The following is a 17060-nucleotide window of genomic DNA, read 5'->3' as shown; positions in this document are numbered from 1 at the left end:
TGTTACTCATTGGCCCCTGCTCAGTATATGAACATATACAGATGTCAGGTGAGAACATAATTGAGCCCTATTATGATGGGCTTCCAAATTGAATAGTCAGTTAACAGTCACTGTTCAGGTTTTTGCATAAGGAATAACTCATTGGGTGAGGTACTGCCAACAATGGGAAAGATGAATAAAGATTAAAAGCAAAGGGAAACATGTGAGACAAGGAAAACAAAGATTAATTCAGCATTCAATGATTAAACCACTGAAAATCATGAAACGCCAAGAGATTCTAGCACTTGGAAAAAAAAACACAATAAATCCAACATAAGGCCATATCATTTCACAAGTATTCAGATGATATTTCTGTCACTTCTGTTTTGCAGTTTGGCTTAGTGCTTATTCCTAGTACCACATGCTCCTCTCACCTCACATACTGCAGTGGTGATCCAGTGACACCTGAGGTCAAGTGGAGTGTCAAACTTGTCAGCAAGCTGTGATATTTCATGCTGGATGTTGCGTTGTAACAAAAACTGGGTCAATTTGTTTCAGTGGTGAGATTTTCTTGCTCATTGTATTTTACAGTTCTTGCATTCTTTAGGTGTCAAGATTAAATGGTCACATATATACTATCGCAGAGTGTCATTTCCCATCATTTAACATTCAAACTTCTTCCTCCTATGTACTACAGTCATTTTGCTTTTGGTTTCCCAGATTAATCCTCTTTGGATCACTATGCAGTGAATTGATTTTGCTCGTGCGCAATGTGATTCGTGTCACTTAGCTGAGCAGTAAATATTACTGTTCCTTGCCATTTACTCCATGTATTGTAATGTTTGTATTACTAATGAGCTTCTCGATATATCCGCTGAGGTGTCCCAAATGTTTACGGAACAAAGTATAGCCTATGTAAATGCAAACTATTGTAGAGTTTTGCTGGGAATGGGAATATTTTGCAAACTTAATTGCATAGCTAAATGAGCCCAGTTTTCCCATCTGGCAGGAATGTTCTCCATGCATAGTAATGTCTGCAATTGTGCTATGGAAGTTGAATAAACAGAAGTGTTTGGGAGATTGCTCTTACTAAGATGGCTCTGGAGTTTTATAGGGGCTGGTGGCAGGGTAATTAGAAACACACTTCCCCTTATCTGTGGTATATCTTTAGATGTTGGAACACCATTGATCTCTTTTGAAATATTCTCTGCCGTTCTTCCCGGTTTGCCGTCCTCTGTGCTCCTAGCACTGGGAATGTGTGTGCTTTTCTCGTTTCCTTGGAAACAAGAACTTATAAGTAAACATGGCTACAGTATTGGCATAGGACCATATATTTCCTAATGGTGAGCAGTGCGTTGCTTTAATAATGAATATTTATTTAAAAAAAAACAATTTGCCACCACAGTAACATTGGCACTATGCCAGAAAAACATCTGAACAAAAATATTTTATTTACTCTTTAATGGTTCCATCAGCTTAAATAAAAAGACTTGCATTTTTCTGACATGAAAGATGTATTTGCTTCTAAAATAAGGTGTTGTATTAGGTAATAAATTGTCTAGCCTCCAGAGAGTGTCATGGTGTGCATAATAAGAGGTTATGTTCCAAATCTAGTGTCTGATCCAGCTGTTGGAATCAACTGTTTCTTAGATTACCATTCTATGTATTTTTGATAGCTCTTGTTTCTTTGTTGTTACAATGTCAGAACGTTTATATGAAATAATTGTGTATTTTAAACTGGATGGTCTTAGGACCTCAAACAGAAAGCAAACTGAATCTAGTGGTGTGTCTAACAGTATTTGTGCAAGTTTATATAAAGTATCATTATAGTTTTAAGTGAGAAAAGCATTAGAGCTTCCACTAATTATGAAAAATACATTTGTTAATGTGTTTTCAATTGGTAATCTTAAAGTATGAAATAAACTTATGTAACTTATTTAGATTTTTTATTACAGAGAAAATTGATGTAAAATCTAAAATAATTGCCCATTTGTAACACTTAGATGGATGCTGTCAATAAATTCATTAAACTTAGATAAAAATATAAATTTCTTCAAAAGAAAACTTGAAGTAGACTTTTATTTAATTTAAATTGGCTTCAACTGCTTTATTATTTATTATAAAACTTTGGACCTGATGCTGCAGTACAGTAAGTGTAATCATGCACACTTAGAGCATTTTTTCTGAATTCCCCTGTACAATTTTAAGAGAAAGTAACCCACTTATGTTAATTTATTAGATTAATACTTAATGACGAGAAGAATTTCGAACAAACCTATTAAGCATTCATATGCTATAGTATTCTGCAGCACAATTTCGGAACCATAATTTCTGTGAAACAGCCCCTTTTCCTTTTAAAATAAAATAAGCACAGCCAGAAACAGGAAATTGTCAGTGATTGAAGGGTTAAGCTGTGAAGACAATGAATGTACTGGTGAATTCAAACCTTCAAATACATCTGTATTTTAGAGTCACCCCAGGCAGCATATATGGCATCAGCGATGGAACATATTATAAGAGAAGCTTTTGTTCATAGATGTTTCTAGTAGAGAAGTGAAAATGTGAGTACAAAGAACACATGGTCTCAATGCCCACAACCACTTTTAGTACTGGGTTCGGTATGTTGAAAGGCCCTCACTCAATATATTATTTAACCTTGAATATTTATGAGTAATAGAATGCAGAAATATGTTTTGTTGAGCTATCTTTGTAAATATGGTCTAGAAGAAAATACTTTCATTTAAAAAAATTTTTTTGCAGAATTCTACCTTGACAATTGAAGAATTTCATTCCAAGCTTCAAGAAGCTACGAATTTTCCTCTCCGACCTTTTGTTATACCATTTCTAAAGGTATTTTCAACATTTTCCACTTATCTTGTAACCCTTGAGCCTTTTGTCCTTGCATACAATCGATATAGACAATACTGTAACAGGTACTTTGTTGGTTAAACCCTTTTGTCACTAAAATATTATAATAGTACTTTTAGTTCAAAACTGTCTCGTTGCTCTTAACACAGAATCATTTTTTAAAGTTCGGTGAAGGAATTTTTAGCAAAACTCAAAGTAATATTTAATAAAGGGAAATAGTATCAGTGGAGGGTTCCAGTTTATTCCAAGGATCCAAAATTCATATATGAATCTATAGCTAACTTCTGATATTATTCCTGAAATTATTTCTGAATCTGTGAAATCATTTCCTTAAACTGACAGATCAAATACATGCTTATATCACCAAGGGTTTCAAATCTATTCCCACCTTCTCCTTCAAAATACTGCAGGAATTTGGATGTCTGTTTTGTTCCCCTTGCTATTGCCCCTAAATTATATCATCAGTGCACATAGCTCCTGTCATTAAAATCCCAAAGGGTCAACAGGAGAGTCTCTCCAACTAAACGACCAGCAGACAATGGCGAAACTCTACAGAGTGACCACAGGAATAAGCAGGCACATAACAAATCAATGACAAATTTTAAGCGCTACTTTTGAAATGTCTTCAATCACAAGTCTGACTTGTTGGAAGTATACTTTTGTATGTGTGTATTTTCTTGGTCAACTGGCATTCCTTTCCATGAATTGACATGTGAAATCGAAATGGACCAATTGGGATTTGCCTGTGCCGCAGTCAGACATTCGAAAATGTGAACATCTTTTTGAAAGCTTAAGGGTGTTTTAATTTTTTTTAATAAAAAGCACATAATTGTTGCGTGCTTTTGGCCAAGCAACTATATATGTGCTATGTTTGAATTGCATCATGCAAATGCCATTTCCTTTGTGAATATTACTGACTTTTTCATCATGGAAACAACTCCCTTTAGGGTCAGGTTGACGGTGAAAAAAGCCAAAAAAGCATACAAGGACACTTCCAGAATCTTCCCTCACTGCTGTATGCCATATGGTTACCATATCATTTCATTGGGATCACTGGAATCAAAGATGCAACTTTTTTTCTAATTTTAGTGCCTTTCCTCAAAGGAGACATTAATGACAAAAACCATATGGTTGTGGGAACGTGGACCTTAATAACTGCATTCAATCCCAGCTGTAACAATATGCATTAAAGTCTTGTTTTCATTAGGCTAATGTAAGCCACAGACTCTCGATTCTATTTCATGTTATGGAGAATCATTTACAGGAAAGATATTAGACACCATTATAATTACTTTCTCTGGTTCTGAGATTCCACCTCCCCCATTCCTTTCTGTTGTCACTTGGTGCAGCATTTAAATAGAATTAACTCTTCAAGTACTGCCATTTAGTGGAGATTTTTAAAAATCATCTGCAAAAATGATCTTCCTGAGAATTTCAAATAATGCGTCTGATAAATGTATCAGATTTGTCGTATTACTCAATTCAAGGCAGCTGGTAAAATTTTGTTGTTAAAATTCGTAACACACTTAATATTTATAGTATTTTCTGCAGAATAGCTTGTGTAATACTCTCACACTTGTGCAAAAACTAGTAGAGTTTCTATTTGTACATTTAGGATAAGGGTTCACATGTAGAGTGTGTGAATGTATCTCTTATTTTACATGGAGCACCTGCAGATTTCGTATGTGATCCTGAATCTAACTGAACCAGCTGCGCACAGCTTTGATGCCCTATTTGATCCACCACTGAGCTTCAATGCCATAGCATGTATTTTAATAATACTGCTTGCATTTGCTATATTGCGCACTGCCGTCTATACCTTTCTGTTACCTCAAGATTTTGTTTATTCCATTTCCTCCTCTTGCATCCCAACCTAGAACTTCAATAAACTCCCATTTATCCAAAACACTGATGCTCACAATATGTTTTAAACTAAGTCCTGTTTATCCATCATTTTCATTCTCACTGACCTACATGAACTTCCGTGCCAATCTAAAAATTCCTCAACACCCTCACGCCGTCTTAACTGGTTTTATGCCCCTTTTGTACACATTGATCCTCTGACTCCGGCCTCTTGCTCTTTATGCCATAACTTCAGGAACACCATTGATGGCAGAACAAAGAGGTAAAGAGATGACTAAATAATGTAAAATTATTAAACCTGGGGCAGAACTTAATCCAGGCAACAGGGGTCCTGCCTGGAGAGATGTGTCACATCCTTTGGGGAAAGCCCACTTAAGCACTTAAGTGGCCAACAGTGGGCCTTTCCCCATTATCAAGGGCCAGGAAATCCCACACCCTGAGAGCTGCCAGCCTTTGATTGGCATTGTAGGGAGCACCACTGGTGGCAGCTGCTGGCAATGCACCTACCAGGGGCCCAGGATAGAGTTTTGCTTTTTGGGCTCTCCACATATCAACTGCCCTGTCTGTCACTGGTTGACAACCAGCATGGGTGGAATGAAGCCCTTAAGTGGGCATTAATTGCCTATTTAAGGCCCTCAATTGGCATTGGGGTAGGAAGGCCATCCATGAGCTTTCCCACCACCCCACAAACCTAATTGGGAGGAAGGCTGCACATTGTAGCCCAATTAAATGAGAGATAAACAGACAATGAAGAGTTTATGGTCGGGTTAAGAAATGGAAAAGAATTTAAGATTATCATGGAAGTTGTGTATAGGCCCCTGGCAGCAGTTGGGATGTGATAGATTGTATGACTGCAGAGATTAGCCAAGCATGCAGGAAAGGCAGAGTGATTTCATTGGGGAAATTTTAACTTTTATATAGATTGGGATAAGGAAACTAGCACATGTTAGAAAGTTAGTGAATTTTTTTTGTGTTCAGGATAACTTTCTGTAGCCATATCCCCGGGCATGCCATGTTAAATTTAGTAATGAATTAATAAGCCGTATATAGTTATCAGCAGTGGGATGAAGTCATGATCGTTTATTCAAGAGCAATCAGAACATTATTGAGTTCAATGCAGTGTTTTAAAAGGGGAAACTTGAAGCAGCTAACTAAGATTCTAGACTTGGTCAGGCTGACTTCAGTAGAACAAGACAGAGACTGTCCATAGTAAACTGGGTAGAATGAGAGAAGATCCTTCAGTGGTGTTCAAAAAGTATTTTAATGTGATAGAGAAATAGTTTATATCCCTAAGGAGTAAGAGCTTTATTTGCCAAAACAGGCAGTCATAGACAACAATAGAGCTAAAAGACAAAATAAAACAAAGAGCACAAAAAAAGGCAACAAAAAAAAATAAATCCTGGTGAATGGCAAAGAGAAAGAATAGCAACGGGTGACAAACAGATTGTAAAAGCCTCAAAATGGGAGTGTGAAAAGAAACTTCGAAAGGAAGTCCAAATACATACAAATTTTTACAATGGCATAGGGGAAAAGATGGTCAGGAGCAGTGTGGGCTACTTAAAATCTGTTACTGGTGATAATGGCCAGGATTTTCCTGTTGGCGATTTGGGGGCAGGGCCCACTTGCCGACAGGAAATGACATCGGGAGGAACCCCTGACATCATCTCGGTCTCTTTAAATTTTTAGGAAGGCGGGTGGACGGCGAAATCAGCTGTCCGCCCGCCAACCTGTCAATGGCCGATTGAGGCCATTAACAGGCTAATTAAGATAATTAAAGACCTGCCCGTCCAACCTTAAGGCTGGCTGGCAGACCAGGAGCCCCAGCGGGCTTCTGATAATACATGAAACCTCATCCACTGGTGAGATGAGGTTTCATGTCCGTTTTTAAAAAGTTTAATAAAGTTTATGTCGTTTTTATTAACGTGTCCCATCTCATGTGACATTGTCATGTGAGGGGGTCATGTTAATAATATTTTTATTTTTCGATTTTTTCAGTTTTTACAATGTCACTAATCTCCCTGGGACAGCACTTTGTCTCAGAGAGCAATGTGCTCTTTCGCGCGAAAGATCGCACTTTGACAGCTGGGGATTCTCTCCCCCACCCCCCACCGGATATGCGTTCCCTGTCGGGCAGGCTGCTAGGCGGGCCTTAATTGGCCCACCCACTCAAAATGGCGGCGGGCCCCGTTTTGATGGCGGGGGTCGGCTGTCTACCCGCCACTGAGCCGGTGGGGCCCTCACGCCCACCAAGGGCAAAATTCTGCCCAATATCACTGAAAATAAGGAAATGGTGGGCATGTTGATTAATTACTTTGCAGCGGTATTTTCAGGCAAGTTAGCCGAACATCTGTTGTCAGAAAATTGCTGGAGTCTATAATTATTGATAGTGACTGAACTCCTTGGACATCTTCAGCTGATCAGAGAGACCCAGCATTGATTTATAAAGGGTAGGTCATGCCAGATGAACCTGACTGAATTTTTTGAAAAAGTGACTAAAATAGTGGACAAGGGAATGCCTATGGCTGAAATGCAGAATCCAGAAGGCATTTCATATGGGAAGAATTTTCAGGTTGGTGAGCGGGGCAAGTGTCACAACGTCACCACACGCCATTTAGATTTTCAGTTCGGCGGGCACGCAGCCAACTCGGCTGCGTGCCTGCCAAACTGTCAAAGGCCATTTAAATAGTCATTAAAACAATTAACGGGGCTGCCCATCCAACTTTAAGGTTGGCAGGCAGGCGAAGAGCCCAGGCAGCCTTTGCATTTTTCATGGAACCTCATCCACGGGTGGGATGAGGTTTCATTAATTAAATAACATTTTTTATCAAAATTCATGAACATGTCCCAGCTCATGTGACACTGTCACATGAGAGGACATGTCTTAAAATATTTCCTTTCCTTTATTTAAGTTTTTAAACCTTAAACTTCTATGCCTCAGAGAGATATCTGCGCTCTTTAGCACGCAGGTCCCAACTCAGGGAATTCCCCCACCGTACAGCGCTTCTGGGCGTACATCACGCTAGGCGGGCCTTAATTGGCCCACCTACGTAAAATGGAGGTGCGGCCTCATTTGGGGCGCCGATCGGGTTTATGCCTGCCTCCGCACAACCCCCCCAACAGGGGGGAATTTCTGCCCCTAAAGTTCCTCATAAGAGACTTTAGCTAAAGTTGACTCACATGGAATTGGAGGCTGATTATTAACCTGGTTAGAAAATTTGTTGACCAGCGTTTGACAGAGAGTAGGGATAATAGACAGGTACTCTCATTCGCAGAATGTGATTAGTGCTGTTCCACAGGAATCTGTGCTACAATCTCAATTACTTACAGTATTTATTGACGATTTAGATGATGGGATAAAAAGCCACATATCTAAATTTGCTGATGGCACAAAGATAACATTGTAGATGGATGTGCAAGATTACAAAGCAATATTGAGAGATTGAATGACTGGAAAAATAGTGGGGAATGGTTTTCGATATAGGCAAATGTGAGGTCATCCACTTTTAGCCTAAAAAGCCCAGAACATGGTACTTTTTAAATGGTCAAAAGATAGGAACAGTGGAGATCCAAAGAAACTTGGGGATCCAGGTGTATCGTGTATTAAAATGTCATGCACAGGAACAGAAAATAATCAAAAAGCTAATGAAATGCTGGCCTTTATATCAAGAGGACAAGAATACAAGGGGGTCAAAGTCACGCTTCAGCTATACAAAAGATTGTAGGAAATCAGCCAGGAATGCATTGGAATAGTCACACCTAGAGGTCAGGAAGGCATGACCCCATTTGGACCAGACCTGGAGTACTGTGAGCAGTTCTGGGCACCATGCCTTAAGAAGGATATATTGACCTTGGAGGGAACGCAGCATAGATTAACCAGTTTGATATTTGGGCTCCATGGATTAATTTATGAGAAGAGATTGCACAAACTAGAGCTGCATTCCCTGGAAATTAAAAGATAAAGGAGTGGTTTGATCAAAGTTTTTAAGATATTAAGGGGAACAAATAGGGTTGATAAGAGATTAACTATTTCTGCTGGTTGGGAAGTTGAGGACCAGGGAGCATAGTCCAAAAATTAGAGCCAGGCCTTTTAGGAGCATATTTGGAGAACACTTCCACACGCTAAGAGTGGCAGAAGTTAACTCTCTTCTACAAATTATAATTGATGCTAGAACAATTATGAAATTTAAAACTGAGTTTGATAGATTCTTGTTCACCAAAGGTATTAAGGAGTATGAGACAAAGGCACTTATATGGATTTAGATTATACGTCAACCATGATCTCACTGGAAGGCAGAGCAGGCTTATAGGGCTAAATGGCCTACTGCTGTTCGATGTTCCTGTGCATTTATATGGCACCTTTCACAACTTGGGACATCCCAAAGTGTTATTTTTTGCTAATGAAGTATGTTTGACTTATAGTCACAGTTGCTATGTACGAAATGCAGAAGCCAATTTGCATATAGCAAAGCCCCACAAACAGAAATATGGGGCAGGTTTTTCCGGTCGGCCAGTGGGGACGGGGCCCTCTTGCCAATGCGTCAGATGATGCGAAGACACATCAGGCGTGTGTCCCAACGTGACCCCGCGTCATTTAGACTTTCAGTTCAGTGGGTGCACAGCTGAATTGGCTACACACCTGCCAAGCTGTCAACGGCCTATTAAGGCCATTAAAAAAACTAATTAACTTGATTGATTGACCTGCCCGTCCAACCTTAGGGTCAGTGGGCAGGCCAGGAGCCCATGCAGGCCTTGAAGAAAGTGTGAAACCTCATCACATGTGGGATGAGGTTTCATGAGGGCTTTTAAATGTTTATCAAACGTTTAAATAAAAGCTAAGGATGTGTCCCAACTCATGTGACAGTGTCACATGAGGGGACATGTCAGAGAAATTTTTTAATTACCTTTCTGTCAACTTTGAATCGGAGCCGATCTCCCTGAGGCAGTACTTTGCCTCAGAGAGATCTGTGCGTGCGCAACTCCCAGCTGAGGGAATCCCCCACCTTACCCCCTCCCCCCCCTCACCGCCCGCACAGGGAGTGTATAGTGCTTTCTGGTGGATGTCATGCTGGGTGGGCCTTAATTGGCCCGCCCACATAAAATGGCAGCCCCCCGACTGGGGGCGCCAATCAGAAGGCCGGCCACCGGCGCCGGCTCTCGTACGCTTTCTCTCCCCCCCACCCCCATAAGTTGCGACATGGGCAGCAGAGTTTTGGATGACCTCAACTTTACAGAGGGTAGGTTGTAGGAGACCAGCCAGGGGTGCATTGGAATAGTCACACCTAGAAGTAAGGAAGGTATGAAAAGGTTTTAGTAGCAGACTTGAATTCGTACATTACTGCTTGAAATCTTCCAGCACATAATTATGCTTATTATGACTTTATAATACTTGATACAAATAGTCATTCGGTAGTACAGAATTTGAGTATTGATGAAAAACGAGACATGCCTAAGCTTTTTGTCTTATACTTATCAGGACACTATGCAAGAATACCAATATAAGGGAAAAACAACAATTTATACTGTATGTGAAGAGAATGATGATTAGTTGGCAAGCGGATTCTGTTTGGGAGAGGCATTGCCATGGGGAATACATCAGTGATGGTGACTGACAGTTAACTAGAATTGTATTCCCTGGAATTTAGAAGGTAAAGCAGTGGTTTGATGAAAGTTTTCAAAGTGCTAAGGGGAACAAATAGGGTTAATAAGAGACAAACTATTCCTGCTGGTTGGGAAGTCTAGAACTAGGGGCATAGTCTATAAATTAGAGCCAGACCCTTTAGGATTGTACCTGTTTCAAGGAAGCAAAATAATAACTGCCATTCACTGACTTATTCCTCAGGGCATTGCTTTGACCAATCAGGGTCAAGCTGCCTAGTTTAAATTTCAAACAATGCTTGGCAGTTAACTGTCAGTCACCATCACTGGTGCATTTTCCATCGCAACACCTCTACCAATCAGAATCCACTTGGCAACTAATCAGCACTCTCTTCACATACAGTATAAATTGTTGTTTTTCCCTTATATTGGTATTCTTGTGAAGTGCCCTGATGAGTGCAAGACAAAAGGCTTTGACATGTCTGTATTTCAGCAACACTTGATGCTTTATAAATATACCTGCATACCATTCTTTAATAAAGAAGCTTTATTGCTTCTGAAAGTCCATCAGTCCACTCTCGATCATCAGTAAAGTAATGGAAAGGGGTCATCAACAGTGCAATCAAGCAGCACTTGCTTAGCAATAACCTGCTCACTAACATCCAATCTGGGATCTGCCAGGGCCACTCAGCTCCTGACCTCATTACAGCTTTGGTTCAAGCATGGACAAAAGAGCTGAACTCTTGAGGTAAGGTGAGAGTAACTGCCCTTGACATCAAGGCAGCATTTGACCAACTGTGGCATCAAGGAGCCCTAGCAAAACTGGAGTCAATGGGAATCGGGGGGAAACTCTCTACTGGTTGGAGTCATATCTAGCACAAAGGACGATGGTTGCGGTTGTTGGAGGTCAGTCATCTCAGCTCCAGGACATCACTGCAGGAGTTCCTCAGGGTAGTGTCCTCATCCTAACCATCTTCAGCTGCTTCATAAGGTCAGAACTGGGGACATTTGCTGCTTATTAGCACCATTTGCGACTCAGGTACTGAAGCAGTCAATGTCCAAATGCAGCAAGACCTAGACAAAATCCAGGCTTGGGCTGACAAGTGGCAAGTAACATTCGTGCCAGGCAATGACCATCTTCAACAAGAGAGAATCTAACCATTGCTCTTTGATGTTCAATGGCATTACTATCACTGAATTCCCCCAATATCTACATCCTGGGTGTTACCATTGACCAGAAACTGAACTGGACTGGCCATATAAATACTGTAGTTACAAGAGCAGGTCAGAGGCTAGGAGTCGTGCAACGAGTAACTAACCTCTTGACACCACCATCTACAAGGCACAAGTCAGCAGTGTGATGGAACACTCTCCACTTGCCTGGATGAGTGCAGCTCCCACAACATTCAAGAAGCTTGGCACTCTCCAGGAGAAAGCAGCGCACTTGATTGGCACCACATCCACAACCATTCACTCCCTCCACCACCAATGCACAGTAGTAGCAGTGTGTACCATCTACAAAATGCACTTCTGGAATTCACCAAGGCTTCTTCAACAGCACCTTTTAAACTCACCATCCCGACTTGGAAATATATCACCGCTCCTTCACTGTCGCTGGGTCAAAATCATGGAACTCCCTTCCTAAAAGCATTGCGGGTGTACTTACACCACATGGACTGCAGCAGTTCGAGAAGGCAGCTCACCACCACTTCTCAAGGGCAACTAGGGAAGGTCAATAAATGCTGGCCTAGCCAGTGCTGCCTACATCCCGTGAATGATTTTTTAAAAAAAATGTATAATTACAAGGGTACCATTGTCTGAATGGCTATTAATTATGCAAGCCTAGGCAGGGAATTATAGAAGCTCTTGACCACAGAGCTTTGCAGACTAGCCCAATCCTCTACCATCTGGCGTCCTGATTATCATGAATTATGGTGACTTTCCTTCCCCCTAAACCAGTAGTGTTGACCACTTCTACAGTACCTTGAGCTCCAATCAGTCCAAAATTAATTAGAAGAGCCATTCTTCAGTCAATCTTATTTGATCCACCCAAGAGGATTTACCCTCTGCCTCTTTGTGGCACTTAATTATTACATCAGTTATTCCAGAATTGGACACAGTCCTGAAGATGTAATCTAACCAGGAGGGTGCTATCCAGTTTGCAAAAAGCTTCCTTTGACCTATGTCCTACTGCTTTAGCTGTGTAGTTTAACATTACATTGACTTTGTTGATTGCTGTTCTGGTTGAATCTGCTGAACAGCTGAACATCTAGTACCTAAAAACTAAAGTGTGTTTCAACTTCATTCTTGGCTATTTCAACCTAATCTGTAGAGTCAACATGTTGCTCATTATCCTTTTCTGTGTACAATATCTTTCAATTTTCTGCATTCAAATTTATTTGTGATTGTTCTGCCTGTTATTATACATTTTGCTAAACTTGCATTGAAATTCCTGAGCTACCTCCTCTGGTTCCACTGCCCCATTGGTATCATCTGCACATTTGATCAATTTCTGAATCCAAATCAATGATCCAAATTGAAAACCGTGGTCCGACTACATCTCGCCACTTAATTCCTACCTCTCCACCCTGACTTAAATCTTCCACTAAGTATCTATTGTTTCAATACTTCAGCCAATTTCTTATCTATTATCTATTCCTAATTTTTTACCCTAGATGTTGGAACTGTCTTTTGGAATTCTAGATGTATTATATCATAGGACTTGCCACAGTCTTGTCATTTCCTCAGTGAAGTCGCACATTGCGAGTCTCGTTGCTTTTATTATTGGAAATATAATCCTCAAGTTTGCTCCTCATCATTGATTCAGTTATTTTGCCTGGTAATGATATAACACTATTCAATGTTTGGTTTCTGGTGCCTGTGTTGTTGCCCATTTTGAACTGGATTTTCCAATTCCCTCTGAACTGTGCACTGTGTTAACTTTTTAGAAATTGGTCCTTTTGAATTTGGTGGCCCCAGCAAGGCCATATTTATTGTTCATCTGTAGTTTCCCAAAGAATGAAGTTCTGGGTCGTTTTAAGTGACTGCAGTCCATGTGATTTGTTCACACAATGGTGCTAAATAGGGATATTTGATATTGATATTGACCCAGCAGTGATGAAGAGATTGTGATATGTCCAGATCAGGATTGCACGTGGCTTGGAAGTGATGTTCCCTGGCATTGTTGCTCTTATTCTTCTTGGCAGCAAAGCTCATGAGGCTGGACAGTACTGTTTAAAGTAAGGTTGACAGGTTGTTCCCTTGTGTTGTGTAAATAGTATATACTGAATCCACAGTATGCTTTAGATATGATGGAGTTGGATATTGAGTTCAGAGTCAAGGGTGCTGATCAAAAGCTAACTCTATCTCAAATGATTTTTTTTGATATTGATATGGCTATGCCCATCCAGTCAAGTGGCATTTCATCATACTCATGAGTTGAGCCTTTGAAGTGTCAGGAGGTGATCCATTATCAGTGAGTATCCAGACACTGCTTTCCTCTTTTAGGCAGGGTGTCGCTTTGGCTAGTCAGTCCAATTAAAGTTCTGGTCAGTGGTGAGCTCAGGGGATATTTGTGGTGAGCAACTTAATGGTAATGATATTACTGTAGATCAGTGAGATTGTTGGGCCATTTCTTGCTGATTATCATTGCCTGGCATTTGTGTAGTACCAATGTTGCTTGTTGCCAGCCCCAACTTAGCTGGTATCTGAGCACTGCTACGGACTTGCATAGGCTGCTTCAACATCTGAAGAGTTGTGGGTGAAGCTGAACACTTGAGTCATCAGAAAACAGCCCCTATTCTTCATCTTATGAGGGAGGCTGCTTATTGATGAAGCAGTTGAAGACTGCTGAACCAAGGGCACTATCCTGAGGAACTCTGGCAGTAATATCCTAGAGCAGTAGTGGTCATCTTCCTGAGTATCGGGTATGACTTCAGCCATAGATGTTACAGTGACATATCCTTGCACTGAACTCTTGTGTCTTTGCCTATACCATGCCTTATGATGAGGCCTGATGCTCAGTGGCTCTGGTGGAATCCAATTTGAAGATTAAATGTGATGTGGCTAGGAGATTTATGGAGGAGCCTGGGGTGTTAGCTGATAGAAATGACTGAATGCAACCATGGCAATGTGCTGCAGGACTAATTTCTGAGACAGTTCTTGTAACCTGGGCCTGGGAACCAATTCTCCTTTGTTGGTGATGAGAATTCTGTAGGGTCACCTGGGCTGGGATTACTTGATTCTTGTTCTGATCTGATGCCTGGGTCAGTGCCAGTAGAGAATTCAATATTCCAATATTATTTGTTTTAGAATTGTGGCTCACTAGGCCATCTCAGAAGGCATTAAAAGTCAACCACATCATGTAGGATGTGTATGTGAAACTTTCTTTAATACCAAACTACCAAGGATCTCACAATTTTCCTTTTGTATGCTAAATCTTTGATTTTGTGTACTTCAGTTGAACCTGTAGTTAAGAATACATGGACTGATCAGTGTTGAAAGGTTATAAATACATGTTTCTCCTATTTTGCTAATCAGATTGGTGCTGGCAACTTCCTACCAGTACCATCACCATGACAACCATTTTGGCTATTCCAGATCTAGTTGAATGATGCTTCTGTGCTGGAGTGACATTGCCCCTTTTCATAATTGTATGGCTGCAGAGCTCCCAGTGTGGAATTGCAGCCAAATGTAACCTATGCTTTACAACACGATGCTACAGCAAGCCATGCTGACTAGCATCCCGTCACTATGAAAAGCCTGTCCAAAAATGTAGCTTCAAGGGCAGCAAATAACTCATTGTGTTGTCAGGCCACTTTTGTTATTTGCTTATTCATCCATCTATAAGGTCAGCAGAGTCCTAGCCGTTCTCCCATGTGGCTGCGCCGACTGTTATATTGTTTTTTGTGTCATTCTTCTTGCAGGCCAACCTGCCCCTGCTGCAGAGGGAGCTACTTCACTGCGCACGCTTGGCCAAGCAGAACCCAGCACAGTACCTCGCACAGCATGAGCAGCTGCTGCTGGATGCCAGCACCACCTCACCCGTCGACTCCTCCGAGCTGCTGCTTGATGTTAATGAAAATGGGAAAAGGCGAACTCCAGACAGGTGAGACAAATGGCAGTAATTTATCAACAGAATGGTTTCTTTTAGAGCCGAGATGTATCTGTGCCGATGCATCATCGGGGCAAAAAAGCACGCAAGTGAGTGCTGACTTGTCCTTTTTTCTTTCTTAAATTGCAACATCTTGCTGTCAACTGTGGAAATTCTGAGTCAGGAAGGTTCTTTTTTTCCCCTTCCTTCTTTGTTGAGTTAATTAATGAACCCATGGTACTGTGTTTAATCCTGTCTATGATCTTTTTATGATGGCAAGAGATGAGTAACTTGGAAACTGCTGGTTTAAGGGAAACTGACAGTTTTGCTGTTTTTCTTCCTGCATATGGTCAGCTATGGATGAGTAGCTGCAGTGAGGTTGAGTCCATTAAAATAGCTCATTAAAAAGATCATTCTGTTTCTCCATTAGCATAGGGATGCAGTAGTTATACCTGACAAAATTTGACTTCAACATGTAAGAGTAAATATCGTGTCTACTTGAAATAGAATTTAGCGATTATTGTAGTTAGGAGAGTTTCATACTAACAAAGGAATGCTTTTTCAGGTTATTATTTAAGTTTTACATTATAGCAGCTAGACATTTGTCATGTATTTATATTTAAACGTCTTAAATATTTTGCAGAACCAAAGAGAATGGCTACGATCGTGAGCCTTTGCACTCAGAGCATCCGAGCAAGCGGCCCTGCACTATAAGCCCCAACCAACGGTTTAGTCCAAATAATGGGTTATCCTACCAGCCCAACGGCCTGCCTCACCCAACACCACCCCCACCTCAGCACTACCGTCTGGATGATATGGCCATGGCTCACCACTACAGGGATTCATACAGACATCCCAACCACAGAGACCTCAGGGACAGGAACAGACCTCTCGGTGAGTGGATTTCTGTCAATTTGTGCAAAAACTTATAAAATAACCGTTCTATTTTCTTGATTTATTGTCAGATGAACTGCCAAAGGCACAATAATGTACTAGATATCTAAAAGGATGAGTCGTGTTGAGATGATATACGTTTATTATTACTAGTGAACATTGCAAGTGCAATGGGCCAAGGCTTGCCTATAGACATTTGTGGTAAACTGGTGTGTTTGCTGAAGGATGGATGTGTCACTTTTATGTTAGTGATGAGAATTGCAGGGATGGTGATGAGTTACTTGATGGATAATATAAAAAATGGCATGTTTTCCAGCAGAATAGCTTTGGAAGTCTGAAATTATTTTCCACTGTTGGCAGGGATGCATGGCACCCGTCAAGAAGAAGTGATTGATCATAGACTAACGGATAGGGAATGGGCAGAGGAGTGGAAGCACCTTGATCATGTAAGAAAAAAATCAATTTATGGAAAAGCTAACCTGAAGGGAAACAACTGCAATTTTATATTTACACAACAGATATTTTGTGTGTTTGTTCTTTAAAGTCTGAATGATTTATATAATTCAGTGCTATTTATGTTTTAAGTTAAATGGAGGAAATTTGTGTCCTGTGCAAATAATAATAATCTGTAAATATGTAACATATAGAATTCTTTAAACTAACTTGTCACTGTCTAATTATTAAAGGTTGCATCTCCTTCCATCATGCACTGTAAGTGTATTTAAATCTGTTAGAGCTTGAATGAGTTTCAGTTTCTAAGTGAGGGACA

The 17060-nt window shown here is 40.6% G+C and overlaps 1 protein-coding gene across 7 annotated transcripts in view; it reads left to right on the top strand.

Annotated features, from left to right (window-relative positions):
* The window catches only part of runx1t1 (RUNX1 partner transcriptional co-repressor 1), an 88344-nt gene that overhangs the window by 43614 nt on the left and 27670 nt on the right, over positions 1-17060 (top strand). For all 7 annotated transcript variants that reach the window (XM_041189040.1, XM_041189042.1, XM_041189037.1 and 4 more), the window contains exons 4-7: positions 2740-2829; positions 15231-15412; positions 16041-16291; positions 16652-16737. In XM_041189040.1, coding sequence (XP_041044974.1) covers positions 2740-2829; positions 15231-15412; positions 16041-16291; positions 16652-16737 — 609 coding nt within the window. The remainder of the gene's footprint in view (positions 1-2739; positions 2830-15230; positions 15413-16040; positions 16292-16651; positions 16738-17060) is intronic.

Source organism: Carcharodon carcharias, chromosome 6, assembly GCF_017639515.1.
Source record: "Carcharodon carcharias isolate sCarCar2 chromosome 6, sCarCar2.pri, whole genome shotgun sequence".
Lineage (NCBI taxonomy): Eukaryota > Metazoa > Chordata > Chondrichthyes > Lamniformes > Lamnidae > Carcharodon > Carcharodon carcharias.
The sequence above is the reverse complement of the archived record's forward strand: the minus strand, read 5'-3'. Positions and strand labels throughout refer to the sequence as shown.